The sequence below is a fragment of the Corythoichthys intestinalis genome, chromosome 20 (genome assembly GCF_030265065.1).
Source record: "Corythoichthys intestinalis isolate RoL2023-P3 chromosome 20, ASM3026506v1, whole genome shotgun sequence".
NCBI classification, from domain to species: Eukaryota; Metazoa; Chordata; class Actinopteri; order Syngnathiformes; family Syngnathidae; genus Corythoichthys; species Corythoichthys intestinalis.
Genome location: NC_080414.1, coordinates 21,555,159 through 21,579,292, shown reverse-complemented (window position 1 = coordinate 21,579,292; position 24,134 = coordinate 21,555,159). Strand labels below are relative to the sequence as shown.

Sequence of the window (24,134 nt, the reverse complement as noted above, 5' to 3'; positions counted from 1 at the left end):
TTTGACGAGGAATACGATAGACCCATTAATAGACTTTTTGGGAAAAATCACCATTTCTTTAAGTAGTCACATGAACAATGAGGTGGCCTGTGAAAATCAATGTTAAACAACTCTACAAGGACTTTCCAGAGCGCTTGGTGAGTCACTCTTTAAACAATCATGTGGTATTGATAGCTGATCGGATTTTCTTAAATATGAATAATCTACATGACACTGTTAGTGCGGATCGGGATTGATAGTAGAATCATTAGATAATCTGCCAAATGATTCCATGGTATTGAAACACTCCCTACAATTTTCGCTGCGACAATGCAGTAAAGCTGCGTGTGATAAACCTGTTGGCCCCCTGGGGACCCCTGCCGGCTGGAGGCCCTAAGCAATTGCCTGGTTTGCCTAATGGGATGCGACGCCTCTGGACACATCATTGGAAAGCTTAAAATCTCAATTTTCCGGTGGAAGGAAAATTTTGGACAGGAGGGCATTTTAAAAAAACATTTTTTAAAAAGTTTTTTAAACAGCAAAACCCTATCTGGAGGTGAGAGCACGTGAGAGCAGAATTACAGACGCCATGACTTTAACGAGATATTATCATGTACTTACCTTGTTTCGATCCAAAAACTCCATGTAGCATTTATCACTGAGTGTCAAGACACAGCTGTGAATGGCCACAGCCGGATTTTGGGGGAATTTTATGGGTGAAACATGGTAATATATAACAATGGTCGCGATGCAGAAATTGCAGACATCGAGGAGTAGTCGAGAATTTTTTTTTCTTCATATATTTACCCTTTCAAACATTTTTTTTTTTTCATTTTTGCTTTGTTTGGATCGATTATTTATCATATAACATATCAGGGAAAATGAGACAGCAACAAAAAAATACAATTTAGCGAGAATTATGAGGTAGATATCCGTGACTTTCCTATAGACACCATTTTTTTCATTGTGACGTCATTTGTTTAAAAGTTTAAAATATGCAAGTGAATAATTTTTTTGTGTGTTTTTTTTTTTTTTTAAACAAAATATTAGACATCAATAAATGATTCTAAGCTAAAAATGACAGACATTTTGAATCATAAATAAAATTACTGAGCTTCTTTTAATGGCTCGGTTGAAACAAAAGCGGTTACGCGACGTCCGTAAACGGGGCTTTCCAGGGTAAAACAGGCAAATTAATAATAGTTCGGGGGCTTAATTCGCCATGAATCTGCTATGGCAGCATACAAAAATTTTGTTCTTTCAAATTTTGGCTTAAAATACAGCAGTTTCTTTTAAAGAGGAGTGCAAGAGCAGAAACTGCTTTTTCAGTCTTGTCTGTGTTTTCCACCATACATACATTAAAACAACAATACATCGATTTGGAAAATCACATGGCATAGACGCAAGTCACCAGTAAAAAATTCTGTCCATCTTCATTCCTGTTCCTAATTTTGTGTGTCACTGCATGTACAGTATGTCCATTTTTCTTCACTTTCCCTGAGGAAAAAAAGTCATTCGCATACTGATCCTCCACAGGCTTCCGTATGCAAAGTCCGTCTGTTTTTTTTCTTACGCGTGAGAACTCTGGCATTCATCATGGTGCAGCTGCTGCTGATGATTGTACAGCGGGTTAGCAAAGGACAGACCCGCGTCCCTCCGGTATGAGCTCTGTTCAAGTAAGGATGAATTGAAATTTTCTAATCAGAGAAAAGAGGCGGGGGGGGGGCTTACCTCCTCCTCCTTCCTCCAAGGGTACACGCTGATGGAAAGACCCCCGTTGTCGTTTCTGCGCCTGGTTGCGAGGCGGCGAAACTGAAATTATGCGTTAACAGCAGAACAAAAACAAGGTTGATGAGAAATTGATGAAGATATTTTTCAAATTGAACACTTTTTGTTTGAAGTACATAGCACATTGCCGGGATAACAAATAGCTAGGGATTTCTGTATTGAACACTAATGATGCCCCAGAAGAATTTTCCAATGATGGATCAGACATCACCTGTGCCTTCCAGTTTAAGGCGGGCTGATCCATCATTCCGTAGTCTATCGGGTTCCGCTTCCTGCAGAGGATGCCGCAAAAGGAGCTCAGCATTAGCAGCAGCAGACCCAAAAAACTGTGACTATCAGTGATACAACTCACCTCACGCCGAAACGCTTACTGCACAGAGCTAGGATGCAAACTCCCATGCCCATGAGTAGCAGCAGCAACCCGATGGCAATGCCGGCGTACACGGCGTCTGATAGACATAGTCCGTCAAAAGGCGGCTTTGTTATTTATTAATCGGACCGTGTGAGCAAGGGCGTAGGTTTGCATAGGGACGGTAGGGACATAACACTAACAACTTTTCAGGATGCTTAGATCGTCCCCACCAACTTTTAGTCAACCTTATTTGCATTATACAATAACTTCAGTATATAGACCCTACTCACCTACGTAACAAAATGACGTGTCGCTGTATCCGGCCGCCATATTGTACCTATTTTTTAGACCTATTCTCATTGTTTTCAATTAGTCGTGCAAGTTATAGAGCAATTCATGGAAGCCCCGGTGTTATCTGACGCTGTAAACTCATTGGATGCGTTGCATAAAAGGCGTTACGTGGAAAAGCTTCAGTTTATCCATTCGCCAGATCCGTATTTGATGCCTAAATCGATGTTTTTCGACCCGCTGTCTTCGCCATCTTTGCCTGACCCTGATATTTACAACTATCTTGTCCACACAAAATCAGCCTATTCTCACGAAAGTCTGAAAAACTTTAAGAGCTTGGAGGCTTATAAATGCTACGTTGCTGGTTGGGTGAAACAGGTCCTTGTACACGAAAATTCGGCAGGAATCTTGTGCTCGGAAGGTGAGTTACGAAATTTTCAATTCAAAATCTTTTGTTCTTGCTAACATCCACTGTCAAGTCTAATGTATTTCATGTCATTTGTCAATGGAGCTAGGGCTTTTAATGTTTATATGGTTTAGCGATAGCACTCTCACTACATACATATATAATATGTAATAAATATGAAGTGCGATAGCACTACTCCAGATTGTCCCTAGTTGAATTTATTTTTTGGCTTTTGACCTCAATAGTGAAATTGTAAATTAATTGTATGACAACTGTCTGATTATTCCCTTATAATTATATATTTTCAGGTAGTTCATTCACAACGTCTGAATGTATGTTGTCGGCGATTAGCCTAGCAATGATCTTAATTGTGGTTGTCAGCCCAAAACCCTCTAAATATATGTTAAATGCATCTTACCAGATATAAAATGACTACTACATAATCTGTGGTAGTCGTTTGGAGCCCAGTTTTCTCGTCGAATTGCAGCAGTCAATCTCGGTCTCCTCTCCAGGTCTCTCAGAATACGGTAAAACTTCAAGTCTCTCCGTCTATCTTCTCTGTTTTTGCAACCGACCGCCACACACGACTTCACGATTTTGATTATTAATGTTAACGAGCAGAAAAACACGCCATAATAGGAGGAATTTACGAAGCGCTAATGCATTAACATGACGAGTATACGGACAACATGGCGCGGGGGCGTGGCTGTGACGTCACGTGAGTAGGGTCTATAGGTAATTAAGATTGTCTTCCCATATGTTGTAAGGATATACCGTATTGGCCCGAATATAAGACGGTGTTTTTTGCATCGAAATAAGACTGAAAAAGTGTGGGGGGGGTCTTATATTCGCGGTCTAGACGTTATACCCATTCACAACGCTAGATGGCGCCAGATATCATTGAAGCGATGTTCTGTCATGACAGATCTCAGCTTCTAGAGGTGTCCGATTATTAGATTATTCGCGATTCGGCCGTGGAAGATTCGAGAACGATTCACAAACATCCAAATTCCGATTATTGAAATATGTCAAGTAAAGCGGAAGTAAAACACTCTAAGCGCGCCGCGCGGTCTTCGGGACGCAATGAGGAACGGAGCGAGAGTAGCTAAACATCATGCTTGTCATTACCCGGCCCCACGGGTAATGCTAATGCTCAACTCACGGCTCTAGCTCAACTCATGCCGCGAGATAAAAAAAACAACAACATACCTGACTGCTGCTGACAGCTGCTACAAAGTATGTCCACATAATGGTACGGTAGATATCATATTTATATAGGACTAGATGCATACTAGACTCGGTGGCGTTAGCAGCACATGTACAGAAAACTAGATGCGGGCGTTAGTAAACGGCCACCATCTTAAAGCAGTAGACTTCACTGCAAGGCTGTTGTAGCGAACCTTCCAAGCGAACCTAATTAACTTTTTATCTAAAATACTCCTAAATCGGTAAAATATTGACTTGAATCTATGTTTTAAAATTGTTTTAAAACTTTTACATGTTGAAAGTAGACAAAAGGGAAATTATGGAATAACGGGAGCAATTTTAACAACTTTAACGGTTGATTCACAACATTAAATTAATTGAATGTAGTTTAAAGCTGCTGATACAGAATGGTGATTTGAGTATATTATTTATTGTTTTTAGCTGTTAACTTGATATTGATGTTTTTTTTTTTTTTTTTTTTTTTACAGTTTTTGTAACTAATGTACAAAACATTAAAAGCAGCTAATAGCGGGGGGGGGGGGGGGGGTTTCATCAATAATCGATTTATAATCGAATCGTAGCCTCTGAATCGTAATCGAATCGTGAGGTGTTCAAAGATTCCCACCTCTATCAGCTACTCTCAAGTTTAACCAGTTTGCATTATTTTATTGCAATATTTTTCCTTATTCAGATTTGTTTCAAGACTACAGTTACAGTTAGACTTCACTTTGATGGTTAATGCAGTTAATGCAATTTTGTTGTTTTATCACAATAGGTTGGTTTATTTACATTTCAAAAACCAGAAGCCATTCATTTACGAATGTGATTGCACTTTAGTTTACATATTTAAATGTTCAGATTTGAATGAGGCAAAATAACATGCGTTTTCTCTCAAATATATTGTTGTAATCATTTTTTTCAGATGTACTGTATAAAACATAATTTGGTGTTCAAAAAGTCTTTTTTTAAACTTGAGTCTTGAAAAAGAGGCGGTCGTCTTATAATCAGGGCCGTTTTATATCCGGGTCAATACGGTAATTGACACAACCATTATTAAGTGAACTACAGTACCTTCATTATGTTCAGACTTAAATTGACCCCTTTTCTCATTTAAAGTTAGAAAAGATAAGACTCTCACTCTCCAGTAGGGAAAATATCTTTCACGAAACCTGGCAGCCCTTTAGAGATTACCTGGATGGATTAATAATCTCAGCAGAATTGCAACCAGATGCCCTGCCCCACCCCCTCCCCTCTTAATTTCATTTTGAGTTTTTTTTTTTTTTTCCCCTCTCCATAGCATTCAAGCCTACCTACTGTGCTACGGTATGCTTGAATTGTGCGTTTTGTTTTCCTTGAATTTTATTTCTTTTTAAATTTCCATTACTATTATTTTGTTTTTGTGTGTGTGGGTATGTGTGTGCGTATGTGTGGTTTTTGTAAAATAGATGAGGACTTGCTCACGATACAGCCAAACATAACTCCTGTTTGTTTTTTTTGTTTGTTTTTTTTTCTCATGGCAAAGACAAAGTGTTGTTATCAACCTATCCTTTGTTAATATTATTATTATTATTAGTAGTAGTATTCTTTTTTTCTCCTATCTACATCAAATGTGCCATGAAAAAGACTATCTGATCTGTTATCTTAGATGTGGCTGAGAACTATTAAATCGTGTCAATGTATTCCAAAGCTCAAATAAAAAGGTGTACATGCAGGCTATGCTGTTATATCGTCCCTACCAATTTTGAGACGAAACCTACGCCCTTGTGTGTGAGGTGGGAAATGTTGCGATATTACCCAACGATGTGTCTTCCAGCGCGGGTGGCGTTGGAGTGGAAAATGGGGGCTTTGCCTTCACGTGGCAACGGTTTCCGGTCCAGCCCACAGAACACCTGCATACAGGAAAGCACTCGTGACCCAAAGAAAATTCCTGTGCAATAACCATAGGCGGAGTTTGACTTTTGTGGCGGGGGGCGCCAAAACATGTTGATGAACCCGAAACGCGGTGTTAGCAATAAAATTAACTTACAAGATATATGCTCGGTTAGTAGCTTAGCCCATGCTCGTAAATACAGGCATCCAAGCTACTGTGTGTGTGGGTATGCGTTCGAAGGTGAGCACACGCGTTTATCTGTGAAGTAGTTAGACGCCGATTTGTGCGTTGCGCGGAGATATCCAATTTAATGCCAGTTTTTCCAGTCATTCACTCACCCTTGCGAAACGAATCCCCACCATGGTAAGTTTGAAAACGGTGGCAGGCAAAACAGGAGACTGTATCCTTTTTGACTGAATATTCTAGAAAGGTATATTTATAATCATACATTGAAAATGATCTTTTTTGTTTTTGTTTCCCATCATTTTTAGGGGAATTCTAAATCTGGCTGCTTAAGATAGCTGTGCTTTTGGCCAAGGACATCGTCCATTGAATATGGTACGCCCGGTTGTTGCTCTGTTATAGAATTAGCGTCTTTAGTGGGACAAACAGAAACTCCGCTCACTATTTTGGCGGTGCTCTCAGGCGTTTTATGGTCCGCATTTTCAATCCTTGGTTCTCGCTCAGTAGTTTTGTCGCTTTTGAAAGCTTCGGTTTGAAAAAAATTACGTATCTTGTTTCTTCTGTCCTCAGGTGGTTTTGGCTAAGGAAAGCAAATGACCATCTCTAAGTCACATGATCTGTTCGAAAATAAATTTTGACCCATTATAAAAAAAAAAAAAATGTTAATTTCATTCATTTTTGTTGTTTGTTTTATTGCTTTACAACTTTTAGAGAAAATATTTTACCAGCAGAGTCTTAATTGTAAATTCATATATTGGAACGTCAATTACATTCTCAGCCACCAGGGGACCCCACTCTTAATCTCCACATATGGCAATAACAATTGTTAAATATAAACATTGGGTAACAGAGACAGTTTCTTTCCAAGAGATGTAAAACAGTCAACTCAAGTTTGCACTGAAATATCAGTCATTGCACTGCTAATACCACAACATTGCCACATGCATCTCACAAAGTAAAATTTTCTCAGACATCTGTCTCAATCTGGGTACTGCATAGTAGAGGCGTGCGAAATTTCCGATTCTTAGATTATTCGCGATTCGGCCGTGGAAGATTCGAGAACGATTCACAAATATCCAAATTCCGATTATTGAATTATACCAGGTAAAGCGGAAGTAAAACACAGTCAGCGCCGTCTTTGGGACACAATGAGGAACGGACCGAGTGTAAATATCATGTTCAACTCATGCCGCTAGAAAAAAAAAAACAATCATACCTGACTGCGGCTGACAGCCGCTACAAACAACGGCCAGCTGCTAGTTGCTACAAACATACGGCTACAGTAGATATCATATATATGTAGAACTAGATGCAAAATGACAGACGACGTCGGTGTTAGAACATGTATTATTGAACAGAGATGCGAAATGACAGACTTTCCAGCGTAAGCAAACAGCCGCCATCTTAAAGCAGTAGACCTCTCAAGAAGGTTCTGTTGTAACAAACCTAATTAACTTTTTATCTAAAATACTCCTAAATCGGCAGAATCTTGTCTTGAATCTATCTTTAAATGATGAAATAGTTTTAAAACTTTGACAAAGGAAGACAGAAGGGAAATTGTGGAATAACGGGAGCAATTTTAACAGCTGTAACAGTTGATTCACAACATTAAATTAATTGAATGTGGTTTAAAGCTGCTGATACAGAATGGGGACTGGAGTTTTTTATGTACTGTTATTTTTGTATATTTGTTTACTGTTATATGTTAACTTGATACTGAAATAGTAGTTTGGTTTAGCCCAGTGCTTCTCAATTATTTTCTGTTATGCCCCCCCACAGGAAGACATAAACGTTCCGCGCCCCCCCCCCAACTCTGTGCCGCCAATATAAATATACTGTAGTATCATTTGTATATAAAATTCTTATTATTATAACTACACCTCTGCATAACATTGTTATATTTAATATTAAAAGAAAAAAAGTAATATAGATCAACTTCCAATAAAGTGTAAAAAAAAAAAAAAAAAAAAAAAAAACATCCATACGGTAAAAATACACTCGATACATTTTTTGGACCGTTTGATACTGAAAATTAAATGTAATAAAATCAATACATAGTAATAAATTCAAATTGATCAATAACATTAACTCATAAAATGCCAAACAATTAGGCCGAAAAAATAAATAAATTAATAGAACAAAAACGACAGTGTCATTGGACGGAGGGACAATTTTTATTTTTGCTGCAGGCAGTATCAGCTCCTTTGCTATGGTGTCGGGTTATTTTGCACTGAGCAACTAGGTATGCCACCTTGTATGATGCTGACAGTGTTTGCTGGTTTACTTTTGTAACACTGACTAAGCGGGAGGATTGTTGGCAATATTCAGCGTGTTTTTGCTGGGAAAAAAAAAATCCTGCTGTCCGCTGAGAACATTTTTAGACAAAGTAAACAGACTGGTCTTTCCTCGTCCCCCACTGTACTAAAAGTCAAAGCCAAATGGTACATATGCTTCGTCATATTTCCTTGTCTTAGCTTTTAATACTGTATCTCCGGCGCTCTTTGCTGTGTGCTCGTTTGGTTAAAAAATACTGCGCACACGATGAAAATGAGAGCGGCACAGCCACCCACTGAGTGGATGTGCAATTACACTTTAACCTAGTACGGCAAAAAAGTATGTTCCCCAAGGTCACATGCGCCACCCCCAGCATTGCTCTGCGCCCCCCTGGGGGGGCCCGTCCCACTAATTGAGAAGTACTGGTTTAGCCTGAGAGGATTTTTGAACAATTTTGGAACTAATGTACAAAACATTTAATTAAAAAATGTTTTTTAATTAAAAAAAGGAGGGGGGGTGCATCAATAATCGTTTTATAATCGAATCGGAGCCTCTGAATCGTAATCGTAATCGAATCGTTAGGTGCCCAAAGATTCCTAGCTCTACTGCATATGCAGCATTTGCACAGTTTCATTATCAAATTTTTTTTTGCACTGTTACGTCAATATCATCATATGAAGTCAGCCATCTGCCTCCTCGTCCGAGTACTGCAAATTGTCATATACACACTTCTAATTTTATAGTACTCTGTACAATGACAATAAATACTTTCTATTCTATTCTATAAAGCAAAACAATCAATTCCTCATGTCCGATTCAAATTCCACTGCAGGACAGAAGCAGAATCCAGCTGCGAAACGTTTTCACGTGTTTGTGGCGGTAGCGTCCTTCTCCCTAACAAAAATGCTAGTCCAAGTCGACATCTGCTCAATATCAGCTGGTTTTTCCTCACTTGGACGCGCTTCTAATGTGGAACACGCATCTCTCAGGGATGCTGTTATCAGCCAAAGCAGTTGTGGACGGGGGGCCGTCATGTGTGTGTGGTCACGGCGGCAAACCTTCATCTGTGAACAGAGCCATCCATGTGTTGGCCTAGTGGTTAGAAGGCTTTCAAAGGGTGCGAGGCTAATCGAAAACTATCCAAAAGGCTTTTCTTTTTTTTTTTAAAGGCTGTGTGCAGAGACGGAGCGGTGCGCCAGCTCTGTCGGGATGTTGAAAGTGGTATGTGGCTTAAAAATTTTGGGAGAGACTGCGCTAAACTTATTCAAAAGGCCTTGCTTTCCCTTTTTTTAAGGTTGTTGGCAAGTCAGGAGGGTTAAGTTGATGTGTGGCTGGAAAAGTTAGGATATTATAGTGCAGTCTTTTCTAACAGCTTTGTTGTCTCTTTTAAAGTGCTGTAATTTTCGAACTATAAGGCGCACCTGACTATAAGCCGCCACCCATCAAATTTGACACGAAAACGGCATTTGTTCATGAATAAGCCGGAAAAGCTTCTTATGGCCATCACTGCTCCCTTGGGGAGAGAGTCAACCTCTGCTGCCACCTGTTGATAACACTGTTGTTGTCCAACATGCCGCCTAGCATGCATTGCAGCGCTACAGATGTAAATGACAATCAAAATTCATGTTCTGTGCTAATTATTTATTCCACTTGTTTCATTAATTGCCTGTTATGGTATTTGGTAACACTTTTTTTGACATTGGCGTCATCAGACTGTCATTATACAATTATAATTATGACTTGACACTGTCGTGAGCATTAACTCATTCACTCCCAGCCATTTTCACCGGAGCAAGGCTCTTCGCTCCCGGCCGTTTTGCTGGATTTTGACTGATTTTGCAAGGCCCACAGAAAATTCTGTTCCATTGCTATAAAAAACATGGAACCCACCAAAAGAAAAATTAGACTGTCTTTATTCAGCAGAAAAAAGTAAGTTCATATCTTTTTCCATTCTTTAGAATCATTAGAAAATACCTTAGTTTGAGCAATTTTCCCATTTCTGATGAAAAAACGGAGAAATTGAGCTTTTTGTGAAAGCATACATTTCAAACATAACTTTGACTTTAACACAGCTATTTTTTGCTTTAGTTACATCCCAAGCATCTGCATAATGTTTTCCTTTTACAAAATATCACAAACAACAAGACAAATAGAGCTTTTGATAGCAAAGTAACAATTTATTTACCCATAACTAACTGAAAGATGACGGCATTGTGGCCGCGACCCCCAGTTAAATTTTTCCCTCATCGTTGCCTGTCTCAAAAAAATTTATTTATTTTTTGGTCTCTGCAGACTTTGCTCGCGAGCAGAACGGGCTTAACGGCATCTAGTGGTCCCGGTCGTCCAGCTGCTGGCATTCCGGGCGTCCTACCAGTTGTTCTGCTCGGTCGTCCGCCGCCTGTCATCCATTCGGTCATCTTCCGCCAGAGCCCCGGCCTTGCAGCTTGGCCTCTTGTTGCAATTGAATAGGGTTGCAGGTCTTACCAAATGCGCTACTGCCCTCCAGTAGCCAGTTTTATTGCTTTAAAATTGATTTTCAGCTTTGTGCTTTGAACCTCAATTGAATCAGAAGCCAGAGTTGTCTTTTCGGAAAAAAAACGTAAAAGACATATACATACGTCTTTATTGCTTTAAAATGGATTTTCAGCATTGTGCTTTGGAGCTAAGTTGCATCAGAACCTAGAGATGTCGCTTGTGAAAAAAAAACCCGTAAAAGACGTATAAATACGTCTTTGGGACACTGAAACAGTTAAAAATAGAACGTATTTATACGTTTTTGGAAGTAAATGAGTTAATGAATGCTTATAACAAATCATTTAGTGTCATCATTTAGCAAATTATCTCTTTTGAATGGATGTAAAGAATCCAACATGTACATAAATAAATTTAGTGACATAATTTGCCGAATGACACTTAACTTATTTGCTCCCAAAAGCGTATAAATATATTCTATTTTTAATTGTTTCAGTGTCCCAAAGACGTATTTATACGTCTTTTACATTTTCTTTTTTTCACAAGAGACATCTCTAGGTTCTGATGCAACTTAGCTCCAAAGCACAATGCTGAAAATCCATTTTAAAGCAATAAAACTGGCCACTGGAGGGTAGTAGCGCATTTGGTAAGACCCGCAACCCAATTCAACCGAATGAATGGCCGGGCCGTACGGCCGGGGAGCCGGCGGTAGACGACCGAATGGACGTCCAGGATGCCAGGCAGCAGACAACCGAGCAGAACAACCGGGACCACCAGTGCAGCGGACGATGCCGTTGAGTCTGTGCTGCTTGCCGAGTGAGCCTGCGCCGCCTTGCTCAGCCGCTCACGTCCCCCGCACCCTCCAGTGTCCTGCGACTCAGCCTGAAACACGCACGGCCAAACAAGTTAGCCCCCAGGAACATAAGTTCCCCAGGCTAACTCCGCCACGAGGCAGTGGTCACCACAAAAGAAAGACAAAAAAAAAATCCATTTTGATGAGACAGACGGCGATGAGGGAAAAATTTACCCTGGATGTCGCAGCCACAACAGCGTCATCTGTCAGTTCAAACATGTAAATAGATTGTTACTTTGCTATCAAAAGGTCTATTTGTCTTGTTTATTTTGTAGAAGGAAAATATTATTCAGATGTTTGGGATGCAACAAAAGCTAAAAATAGCTGTGTTAAAGTCAAAGTTATGTCTGAAATGTATGCTTTTACAAAAAGCTCAATTTCTCTGTTCATCAGAAATTGGAAAATTGCTAAAACTAAGCTATTTTCCAATGCTGATATCTAAAGAATGGAAAAAGACATGAACTTTTTTTCCTGCTGAAAGAAGAGAGCCTAATCTTTTATTTTGGTGAGTTCCATGTTTAAATAGCAATAGAACAGAATTTTCTGTGGGCCTTGCAAAATCAGTCAAAATCCAGTAAAATGGCCGGGAACGAAGGGGTTTGCTCCGGTGAAAATGGCTGGGAGTGAATGAGTTAATGACATCTGTCATTATGACATGGTCTTATGACAGTCTTAGGACGCCGCTGTCAAATAAAGTGTTACCTACGTATGAACCCAAATAAATAAACAAATAAGCCGCACTAAAATCTAACCTGCAGGATTCAAAATGAAGGAACAAAGTACGGGAATTTTTACCAAACTTACCAACTTTACCAAACTAAACTTGTTTTTGAAAAGGCTGAAGACAGAATTTGTCTAGGCTGAATGCAGCTATCTAAAAGAGCCATTGTTCTGACTTGAACTGAAAAGTTAACCAGACGAATGCTTGCTGTATAAATATTGACCAGTAAGATCTAACAACAATTCCGTCGAGGCACCATCGTAATAAATAAAAGTTGAGAAGCCGAGCAAACAGAATTTCCAGGTTCCAGCATGCTTCACGGAGCAAGACGGGTGAATTTTTTATGTCCGGTGTCGTACAATACGAGATAAGGAGAGTTTTGGAGTGTGTGTTACATGCAAACAGGTCCGTGTTTCTCCACATGGCACAAGCCTCGATCCAGGCAGTACATAGGAGGGCAATCTGCAAGACAAGGAGCAAAGAAATTTTCAAGAAGTGAGAATAACAATCTGGCAATATTAATAATTCACGTTTGCTATTACCATATGCCACCTCTGCTAAAATGACATTTTTCACCTCACCTCAATATTAGGCTGCGTTGCCAGGGAAACATAACCACACGGCGCATTAGCATGTATATTAAAATGTCGCATCTAGCAATTCGTTTCTCTCATATTGCAAACATTATTAAAGAAAAAAGTTCTGACACATCAGGTTTAAAGTTGCAGTAAGGAATAGGGGTAGGAACCTCTGGTTAGCTCACGATGCGATTTGCGATACATACGCACAATAAAGATCGTCTAACGATAGGGCAATCATCGATACTTGAGTCATGAAATCACTCCGAAATTCTTCCATACAACTAATAAAGAGAACAAGCTCTTTTCGTTTTTCCGCTATGAATTGAAATTAGTTCATCATTGCTAGATATCCAATCTGTTTGAACTGGCACGGTGGCAGCCACTTCATACGGATTGGATATCTATGTCCGTCAATTAGTTAATTTTGGGGCATTTCAGGTAATTTCCTGGTGATTTGGGGTCACCCTCCTATTGATTTTAGGGCATTTACGGGTCACTTCCTGTTGATTTTGGGTTAATAAATAGAAAGTAATGCAGAAATGTTCCAAAATGAATCGGAATTGACCTGTATATGCCACCAAAACTGGAACGAGCAGGTGAATTAAGGCTGTTACAATTAATCGATTAAAATCGATTAAAAAATTGCCAGCTAATTTGATCATCGTTTTTTTCCGGCAGCTATGAGCAGTCCCATTTGGGTCCGTGTTTGTGTGTAACATGAGGCTGTGTATACGCCAGTGATTAGAGCAAGAGAGAGAGAGTTCACTGCTACACCGGGTTGCTGAATCAAAACAGTTTATGAAGTGTCGAATCTGTCGATCGGTGGTCTTTTGTATTGTGAGAGCCAGTGTGCCTCCGTCAGAGGTTAAAAAATGAAGCCAGTTGTATTGTTTGTATTCTGTGTTGATGAGACGTTACTACTTAGCATGGAGCGCTGAGCTAGTTAGCAATTAAGCTAATCAGTGTCTTAAGTGTCCGTTTGTGTTTAGGAGAGGCATATTAGCCCTTCTTTTTAGCAAGAAACCTCACACATAAAACCATTCATATAACATCTTAGGCTCCTTTCAACACAAACTTCCATTCAAACTGTAAATTGTCATACAAGAGAGAGTGCTTTGAAATTTGATTTGGATTGTATTTATGAATTAGGGCTGTCAAACGATTAAAATTTTTAATCGAGTTAATCACAGCTTAAAAATTAATTAATCGTAATTAATCGCAATTCAAGCCATCTATAAAATATGCCATATTTTTCTGTAAATTATTGTTGGAATGGAAAGATAAGACACAAGACGGATATACAGTATACATTGAACATACTGTACATAAGTACTGTATTTGTTTATTATAACAATAAATCAACAAGATGGCATTAACTTTATTAACATTCTGTTAAAGCGATCCATGGATAGAAAGACTTGTAGTTCTTAAAATATAAATGTTAGTACAAGTTATAGAAATTTTATATTAAAACCCCTCTTAATGTTTTCGTTTTAATAACATTTGTAAAATTTTCAAACAAAAAATAAACTAGTAGCTCGCCATTGTTGATGTCAATAATTACACAATGCTCATGGTGCTGAAACCCATAAAATCAGTGGCACCCAAGCGCCAGCAGAGGACGACAAAACACCAAAAAACACAAGTAACAAGTGGATATGAAACTGTGCTGTCATTTTATTCTGTTGGAGCGGGGCATGTGCGTTAAATGCGTCAAATATTTTAACGTGATTAAAAAAAATAATTACCGCCCGTTAACGCGATAATTTTGAGTGCCCTATTGAATACAATTTTTAATCAAGAAAACTGATTCATTACAGTCTGCGTCCACCTTATTCGTTTTTGTTGTTTAGTTTTTTTAGAGAAAATAAATGAGTCATTGACACAATTTATATCAGTGCTTTGCCCACAAGAAAAAAAGGTCAATCAGCAGCACATTTTTTATTTGAATGCACAAGACTTTAGTCTGATTTGTGTACTGAGAAATTCTTTTTTTATTTTATAGTCGAAATCTTTATAAAACTCTAGTTTCAGGTTTTATGTAATTAAAACAGTACAGTTGTAGACTACAGTTAGGTCAGGAAGCTGTCATAAAATATTATTTTGGAAGAAAATAGTCATCCATTTTGTCTTCATTGTTACTAACAACATTCCTAAAACAACGGTGAAGGTAATTGAAAAAAGTGACATTTATCCGATTAATCATCTGATTAATCGATTATAAAAATAATCATTTGTTGCAGCCCTAGGGTGAAGGAATGTTCGTTCAATCAAAATTGATTGGACGTTTTGCGCCGACAGTGGCAGCCTGTAAATTTACATAGACACTATTCTAATGGAAAATTTTGGTAGCAACCTGTTGGTGGTCCCCCCCCCCCCTTTTTTTTTTTTAAACAGTGACACCTTTTTAAAACTGTATCGATTCTTGGCGTGAACATATCCCTAACCTTTTGGGATACAAAGTATCGAGAAAAATGATCATGCGATATATTGTTACACCCCTGGTAAGGAAGGTGTTTTGGTTTGTTGTAGTGCTGCAACGAATAATTGATTACTTCAAGTTATTCGATTAAAAAAAAAAAGCTTCGAATTAGATTTTGCTTCTTTGAGTATTCGTTTAATTAAGGTGCCGTGCGATAAACTGAAAGATCTGGAATAGACTGAATCCATATGTGCTATGGCTAAAAAAAATGTGAGCAGTAATAAAACGTCCTGGCACGCAAAAATTAGTCGTTGATCGCCCTGGCAACAAAAGAAATGCTAGCCCTCGCAATCATTCAAAATGCAGTTATTTTTAGGTCAAATTGGCACAATGTGATGCCCACTTAATACGAGGTTTTCTCTCCCAGAATGGTGCATGAACCGATTTAAAGCTTCCGTGTCAGATGTCAGAGCAGCAGGTAGAGACCGGAAAATGCCGGAATTTGGCAGAAAGCTGACGGATTCTGACAAGCAAACAAGAGACACGTTCGTTAACAAGCGCCCTGCAGAGATGGTGTGAGGGTCTGTTTGGCAGAGCTTCACTCAAAGATGTCAAGAGAAAAAATAAAGTCCGGATGAAGCTGCTTTAAGGCATATCCTTAGTTTTAAAATGGCAAGGTATTTATTTTGTATGAGAATAGTGAATATGTAATGGATTACTGTATAGGTAATACATGGATGCTTTTTTTCTTTTAAGTTAATATTACCGTCACAACTGGACTCATCAGATCGGAAAGGCAGACAGTCCACAAAGCGGTCGCAGCGCTTCTCGAGAGGAACACAAGTGGATGAAGTATCGCACTGAAGCTCTCCTAACTCACACTGCAATAGGGCTGAAGAGACCATATAAAATTGAATTCATTATTATTATTTAGATCCAGCAGTGACACTTACGGCAACTGTGCTCGTCCTCCCCGTGGGGGCAGTCGGGGACACCGTCGCAGCGCAGTATGCCTGGAAGGCAGATGCCGTCGGTACACCGGTATTGGCCTTCCGAGCAACCGCCTTGTGGGGGCAGGGTGCCCGGTACGAACGTGGGGCAACGCTCTTCATCCGATTGGTCAAAGCAGTCGAGTTCGCCATCGCATAGCCAGCTTTTAGGGATGCACTGGAAGGAGTAGACGCACTGAAAGTGGTCTGAGGTGCAAGTGAGGGGCTCTGGAGTCACTGGTCCTGCAGGGAGTAATGATAAGTTTGGGAAGTTTATTATGGAGAGTAGATACGGAAGTCCTCGCTACTTTTCAAACTTCCGTAAGTTTAAAACATGTCCTCACCTCCGACCATGCACTCCGTCGTGTACGTTATGTCATCCAGCGCTATGTTGGTCCACATGTCTCCACCGACCTCTGCTTGGATGCTCACTTGGAAAGGCGTCGGGTTAGACAGGATGACGCTGGCGTACGTCCACCCCTCGCCTTGGTTTCCAGCCTTGGCCCACATAAGCAGGGGCGTACCACTAGGGCCGACTGTGAACACCTACAAAGGCAGAATTTATGCAATGTTTTGACTCCAAAAGTACAACTGTGCCCCACAAAAATAGTCATGTAAGACATAAGTAGATGGAAATGACGATGCTTTGATGAATTATTGCCTAGCAATGTCTTTGATTCTTCCTTGTGTGGCTGAGTTGACTGCTAAGTGACAGCTAAGCGACATTATTTATGCAATCCTAGCTACCTTCAGCGTTCCCATTTTGTCCGAGCCGTGCATGTAGTACCAGAAGCGCAGGTGACACAGGCCTGTGCTAGCGGGAAAGGCACTAGTGGTGGTCACCCTGGCAACCTCACCGTCTCTCTGAGCGGCTGAGTGGATGTAAAGGAAGTTCCCACCGTCACCTTTGAGCAAGAAAGGCAGATTGTAGAATTAGCATTTAGTTGGTGAAAGGAAACTCTATAGAAGAATCTGAATAAGTTGTTCTGAAATGTGTAGGTACAGTGGGGCAAATAAGTATTTAGTCAACCACCAATTGTGCAAGTTCTCCTACTTAAAAATATTAGAGAAGCCTGTAATTGTCAACGTGGGTAAACCTCAACCATGAGAGACAGAATGTGGGGGGAAAAAAAACAGAAAATCATATTTGATTTTTAAATAATTTATTTCCAAATTAGAGTGGAAAATAGGTATTTGATCACCTAAAAACAGATTTCTGGCTGTCAAAGAGGTCTAATTTTTTCTAACGAGGTCTAACGAAGGTCCACTCGCTACCTGTATTAATGGCACCTGTTTTAACTCATTATCAGTATAAAAGACACCTGTCCACAGTCTCAGTCAGTCACACTCCAAACTCCACTATGGCCAAGACCAAAGAGCTGTCGAAGGACACCAGAGACAAAATTGTAGACCTGCACTAGGCTGGGAAGACTGAATCTGCAATAGGTAAAACGCTCGGTGTAAAGAAATCAACTGTGGGAGCAATTATTAGAAAATGGAAGACATACAAGACCACTGATAATCTCCCTCGATCTGGGGCTCCATGCAAGATCTCACCCCGTGGCGTCAAAATGATAACCAGAACGGTGAGCAAAAATCCCAGAACCACACGGGGGGACCTAATGAATGACCTACAGGGAGCAGGGACCACAGTAACAAAGGCTACTATCAGTAACACAATGCGCTGCCAGGGACTCAAATCCTGCACTGCCAGACGTGTCCCCCTGCTGAAGCCAGTACACGTCCAGGCCCGTCTGCGGTTCGCTAGAGAGCATTTGGATGATCCAGAAGAGGACTTGGAGAATGTGTTATGGTCAGATGAAACCAAAATAGAACTTTTTGGTAGAAACACAGGTTCTCGTGTTTGGAGGAGAAAGAATACTGAATTGCATCCGAAGAACACTATACCCACTGTGAAGCATGGGGGTGGAAACCAGGGGTTGCGTTAACCGAATATTTTCCGTCGTTGACCGGTTTTTTAAAACGGTGACGGAAAAAACTGAAGTCGTCCGTCATTTTGACAGGTTGCAATTCACACCCCAGACCACAGGGTGGCGAGTGGGCATATTAATTAGCTATTGTCTCTCTTAATGCATGACGTCGTTGGCTATTCTGTCAGAATATTGTAGTGTCACCGGGGTCTGGTGGCGGCACCGTGATTGACACATCAACGCGAGGTTCTTATTGGTGCACCCGGTGTGCCAGCGCGTCATCCAATTGGTGGACTAGATTGCCGCCTGTGTATAGACCCCAATCACATGATGTCACAACTCCGCCCCCCTGACTGGAGCCGCCATATTGTCCGTCAGCTCGTCGTGTTTACACATTACCGCTACGTACATGCCTCCTATTACGGCGTGTTTTTCTGCTTGTTAACATTAATAATCAAAATGGTGAAGGCGTGTGTGGCGGTTGGTTGCAGTAACAGAGAAGATAGACGGAGAGACTTGAAGTTCTACCGTATTCTGAGAGACCCGAAGAGGAGAGCGAGATGGACTGCTGTAATTCGACAAGAAATCTGGGCGCCAAACGATCACCACAGACTATGTAGTAGTCATTTTATATCTGGTAAGATGCATTTAATATATATTTAGAAGATTATGGACTGACAACCACAATTAAGATCATTGTGTGACGTTGGTGATTGGGGTCTATATAGTTGCCTCTTTTTCTTTGGGGGTGGAGTTGTTGTTTTGTTGGTGTTGTTGGCGGTAAGCAGAGTAAAAAGAGGGAGAAAAATACCACGACTTCCGTGTCTAATTTTTCGCCGCCAAGCAAGCGTTACAATATTAATTAAAAATGAATGAAAACTAAATACTATTGAATATGTCATCATTATCATTTTAAAAATTTAAGTGACGGGTAAAAATAGATTATGACCGGATTTTTATGACCCTGTCAGTCAAAATGACAGACAACGAAAATGTCTAGCGCAACCTCTGGTGGAAACATCATGCTTTGGGGCTATTTTTCTGCAAAGGGACCAGGACGGCTGATCTGTGTAAAGAAAGAATGAATGGGGCCATGTATCGAGAGATATGGGGTGAAAATCTCCTTCCATCAGCAAGGGCATTGAAGATGAGACGCGGCTGGGTCTTTCAGCATGACAATGATCCCAAACACACAGCCAGGGCAACAAAGGAGTGACTTCGTAAGAAGCATTTCAAGGTCCTGGAGTGGCCTAGCCAGTCTCCAGATCTCAACCCCATAGAAAATCTGTGGAGGGAGTTGAATGTCCGTGTTGCCCAACGACAGCCCCAAAACATCCCTGCTCTAGAGGAGATCTGCATGGAGGAATGGGCCAAAATACCAGCAACAGTGTGTGAAAAGCTTGTGAAGAGTTACAGAAAACGTTTAGCCTCCATTATTGCCAACAAAGGGTACATAACAAAGTATTGAGATCAACTTTAGGTAATGACCAAATACTTATTTTCCACTATGATTTGCAAATAAATTCTTTAAAAATCAAACAATTTGATTTTCTGTTTTTTTTTTCCACATTCTGCCTCGCATGGTTGAGGTTTACCCATGTTGACAATTACAGGCTTCTCTAATATTTTCAAGTGGGAGAACTTGCACAATTAGTGGTTGACTAAATACTTATTTGCCCCTCTGTATGAACAAAGGTCGATAAGATTAACCGAGGAAGTATGGTTGGAAGACCTTTTTTTAATGTGTTTTTTTATAAAGGATCGTGAAGTCATTCATTTTAGAATTTCACGTTAAGACTGATAAGGATAAGCATCAAATATTCTTATGGATGCTAGTCTCTCAGTCGTGGTGGTTCTTGCATAGATGACTGCAGTCACTGCTGATGTTGATGTACGCTCCTGAATCATATATTTGAAATAATGAATGAAAGTTGCTGATGTTGATGTATGCTCAGCTCATGTTCAGAATAATGAATGAAAGTTGATGATTTTTTAAAATCATATTGAGCCTCATTGAGAAAGACGCCCTGGGCAACTGTCCATGTCAGGGGTCCCCGTCTGCCTGGCCGCGGACCGGTACCGGCCGCACAGAAATAATAATTTATTAACGACCGCATTCTGGCCGAATTAACCCTGTGCCCCTGCTTAACACACCAATATCCCTGTCTAGTCTAGATATGATACTACAGGATAGATTAGAATGTCGTCATAGAAATCCATTGATTGGACTGCTAGCAGTAGATCTTGTTTTGTTTTGTTTTATATAATATATTTATGTGTGCTTGTCCTCGATAATAATGTATCACTAAGCCGCGAGCGCTGCACATTTGTTCATGGAAATAATTAGCTCCCACACGAGCGAAGATGATTGGAAAAAAAGACGTCTTTGGAGATATTTTTTACGGCGAAAAGGGCACCTGACGAGCCAGAAGATGAGCCTACAACCTCGATGACCCACGAACTGAGAAGGAGTGGATTCGTGACCCGTTTGTGAATAAACCGAGTGATTCGAGCATGTCTGTGCAACAGGAGAATCAGCTTGTAGAGATCGCAAATGACCTTAAACGTACATTTGAGACAACAACTCTACTGAGGTTCTGGATAAAAGTCATTCCGGAGTATCCTGACATCGCTACGAGAGCATTGAAAACCTTGCTAAAAATTTCCAACATCGTATCTTTGTGAAGCGGGCTTCTTAATTAATGCTTAACGACAGAAGTCGTTAATGGTGAGAGAGCGGTGTGCAGTGGTTGTGTGCAGCTAACATGGCAGGATATATTTGAGGAGAACTTTTCTACATGTCCTTCGATAATCAAACGTAAATTAATATTCCTTTCAAGAAATTTGTAGTGTTTACTTTGAAATAGCTGCATTTGCGGCCATGTTTAACGTTTCACGCATGCGCAGAACCACATCGTTGCAGTTTTTGATAGGTTGCAAAATTTGTCAGAACACCGGTCCGTGAAAAAAAGACCCAAGTAACACTGGTCCGTGGTGCAAAAAAGGTTGGGGACCCCTGGTCCATGTAACCCGTGACAAAAATATTCACCTGCTTACTCACTGAGAGACCCAATATTCATTTTCTCAGCATTCACACTGACTGCATCTAGTTGTTTACATGCAGCAACTTTCTCATGCTGAAAACTGTATCGATCCCGTGCCCTGTGACATCATCAGTCAATGACACATTCAGTCAGTGCAGTGAATTCAATGGAAAGTGAAGTCACACCAAATGGCAGTCCACAGCGATATTGTGTATATTAAATGAGTTTTCACATTGGCACAAGCTTAAAATTAAAATCTTTCACAGTATATTTAGAACAGTTCGTGCAGTTCTGAAATTAGATCCCCTTTAGACAGCCCGCCAACCTGGACTGTGATCAAATGGTGGTCCACCTCCCGCTGTGTCGCTGCTGTGATTGATTCTCCAATCAAAGTCATCGTCAGTGTCCTGAGCGAGCTGGCACCTCTTCTCCCATTGGCCCTCGTCTTCGTCGAAATTACACGCTCCCGGCATGGCGAGCACAGCGCCTAAACATATGGGGGAAAGTATTAAATGAGCTTGGGAATTAAACCTGCGACAAAACCGCTTACCGCAATCGGACTCGTCTGATTGGTCCTTGCATTCGGGCTTGCCATCGCACACCAGGTGGGACTCGACGCAGTGGCCGTTGTCGCAAACAAAGTCCGTAACTGCAGGACAACTCATTGACTCGGCAGGACCTGGTTCGAAAGACACGGTGGTAAATGACCCGATATTAATATTTTTTGCCATGTTTTATAAAAAGTCACATTCATACTGGAACAAACTGAAAACTATAGACTGTTCAGATACTGTAAGACAATAAGGTGCTTTTGAGCACCCATCTATCCCATAGAGGTTACATTTTGTGCGATGGATGTACACTGACACGCACGCAAACATCTGTTGCTCATTATTAAAACAAAGCCTTCCTTTCCTACGTTCCGCACGGAAGGATGCGAGCGGTGGACAAAAGCCGACAAAAGCCTGTCAAGAGAGCTCGGAGCATCTTTCCGCTCGCTGCACCTCATTTAAGGCATGGAGGAAGACAGTCTTCTAACTGGCAGCATATGTTTTTCTGAAGAGGGAGGTTTGAAAGGATGGAAGGAGTAAATAAGAGAGAAGGAGGTTTGTAGTGAAGTTTAATATAGAGATGGAAAGGATGAAGAGGTAAAGGAGTGAAGAAAATTTCAGCCCCCAGCCAAAGGAACGAAAATAGATTGAAAGAAACAGCAAGTTGAACAAAATGGACAGAATGAAAGAATGACACACAGAAAGCAATATTTGCTGTACGTCTTCCCATTTGGACTTCTCTTGTGGCGGCTTTGCCTCGTGCACCATCAAACATCAAAAGCATCAAATCTCCCTCACTTCTTCCTCTGTGGCATCCAATTAACGAATCGCACTGGGCACGTATCGCCTGGCAGGATAACTGTAAACACAATGTGACGCTTCACACGATTGGCTTTCGTCACTCACTCGGGGCGCAGTCTTTGAACTCCACGTCGTCCAAGGCGGCTCCCCCGCTCACATCGTGCGAACGCACTCCCTCGAATATCACCCGGAAGTTCCTCAGCCTTCTCAGCGCCACCTCGGCCCGCTTCCACTGGTTCCCCTGATGACCTGTTTTGTTCCACACCTCCCACATGTCGTTCTCTGTCTGTATGGAGAAGATCATTAAGAAGACACACAATAATGAGATTGGCTGGAACCAATACAGGTTCTCATTAACATTTGTCATAAAGATTCCCGCTGCTACTCAAGACTGCGCCTTGAGTTATTGTTGCCTCTCTCATGCCGCATATGGAATATATTAGAAGACACGCCAAGTATGTAATCCCTCCGCGAGTCTTTTCCCATGGCGGCGGCCAGGCACCACATGGTGACTAATGCAGCGTTCAAACGAGCAATCTGTCCCGGAGCGCAACTTTGAGCGGGCCGCCATCACACACGGCCGTGCGGAGCGTCATGTATCTAGTGTCTACTCCATGTCACCTTGTTTTTTCACAGGACACCAGCAGTATTTTTTTATGAGGATGCACAGCAAAGTAGTGCTACAGTTATGTGGTACTAATGCAGTAAAAACAAAATAAAGGTAAACGACTCAGCAGATGGCAGTCCATGACCTTTATTTAGCCCCTATCGTGACTTTATTGTCCATTATGAGTGTACACGGAAGTCAATCCAGTTTTTGACACCAACATGGCAAGCCGTCAGTCCTATCTCTCTAACAAGGACACAGCCTTTATACAGACTTTTATTATTATGAACTGGCTTCAAAGAATGGCTTTCACTTGGCCGGAATACTATCCATCTGCCACAAAAGAACGTCTGAGAGGAAGCGGCTTTACATTTTGCTGGATGACTACTCAGAAATTGTCACGATGAACCACAAGCTGCTCCTTTATTCACTAGATCTTATTTTATATTTCCCTCCTTTCAAAACCAGAACGAAACCCATGTGCACGCTGTTACGTTCTAAAGATCTATGACTGATATTAATGCAAAGACGCATTCACAAAATCAAGCACCCGTGTATAAAGCAAATACTCAACATTGACAATATGCTAGCTTAACTTTATTTGATGCAATTGAGACATCCATTTAAGATACAACACTTTAGTCGAAGAACCCAGACAGAAATTAAAGGTGATAACTGGGCATTTGCCGGTTACCAGTTTCAAGTTTTACCGTGGTATGAAACGTCACGGTTTCAAAACCACTAAAATTTTCAGTTATACTGTAGTACGGTACTAGCTATTTCTTATGTCCCAAAAATGCAACGAGAAATGGCTTA

At 40.7% G+C, this 24,134-nt stretch overlaps 1 protein-coding gene across 2 annotated transcripts in view; it reads right to left on the bottom strand.

Moving 5' to 3' along the window:
* Positions 1-1,135: 1,135 nt before the first annotated feature.
* malrd1 (MAM and LDL receptor class A domain containing 1) overlaps positions 1,136-24,134 on the bottom strand; it is a 45,776-nt gene continuing 22,777 nt past the window's right edge. Inside the window, exons 17-30 of one of the 2 annotated variants that reach the window (XM_057824773.1) lie at positions 22,817-22,997; positions 21,910-22,038; positions 21,685-21,846; positions 17,132-17,289; positions 16,729-16,930; positions 16,349-16,627; positions 16,162-16,287; positions 12,788-12,854; positions 5,814-5,908; positions 2,120-2,216; positions 1,979-2,039; positions 1,711-1,791; positions 1,553-1,647; positions 1,136-1,476 (exon numbers count right to left, since the gene is read on the bottom strand). In XM_057824773.1, coding sequence (XP_057680756.1) covers positions 1,425-1,476; positions 1,553-1,647; positions 1,711-1,791; positions 1,979-2,039; positions 2,120-2,216; positions 5,814-5,908; positions 12,788-12,854; positions 16,162-16,287; positions 16,349-16,627; positions 16,729-16,930; positions 17,132-17,289; positions 21,685-21,846; positions 21,910-22,038; positions 22,817-22,997 — 1,785 coding nt within the window. In that variant the 3' untranslated portion in view covers positions 1,136-1,424. Of the gene's footprint in view, positions 1,477-1,552; positions 1,648-1,710; positions 1,792-1,978; positions 2,040-2,119; positions 2,217-5,813; positions 5,909-12,603; positions 12,855-16,161; positions 16,288-16,348; positions 16,628-16,728; positions 16,931-17,131; positions 17,290-21,684; positions 21,847-21,909; positions 22,039-22,816; positions 22,998-24,134 lie in introns of those variants that run through there. The other variant, XM_057824774.1, reaches the window with a different exon arrangement.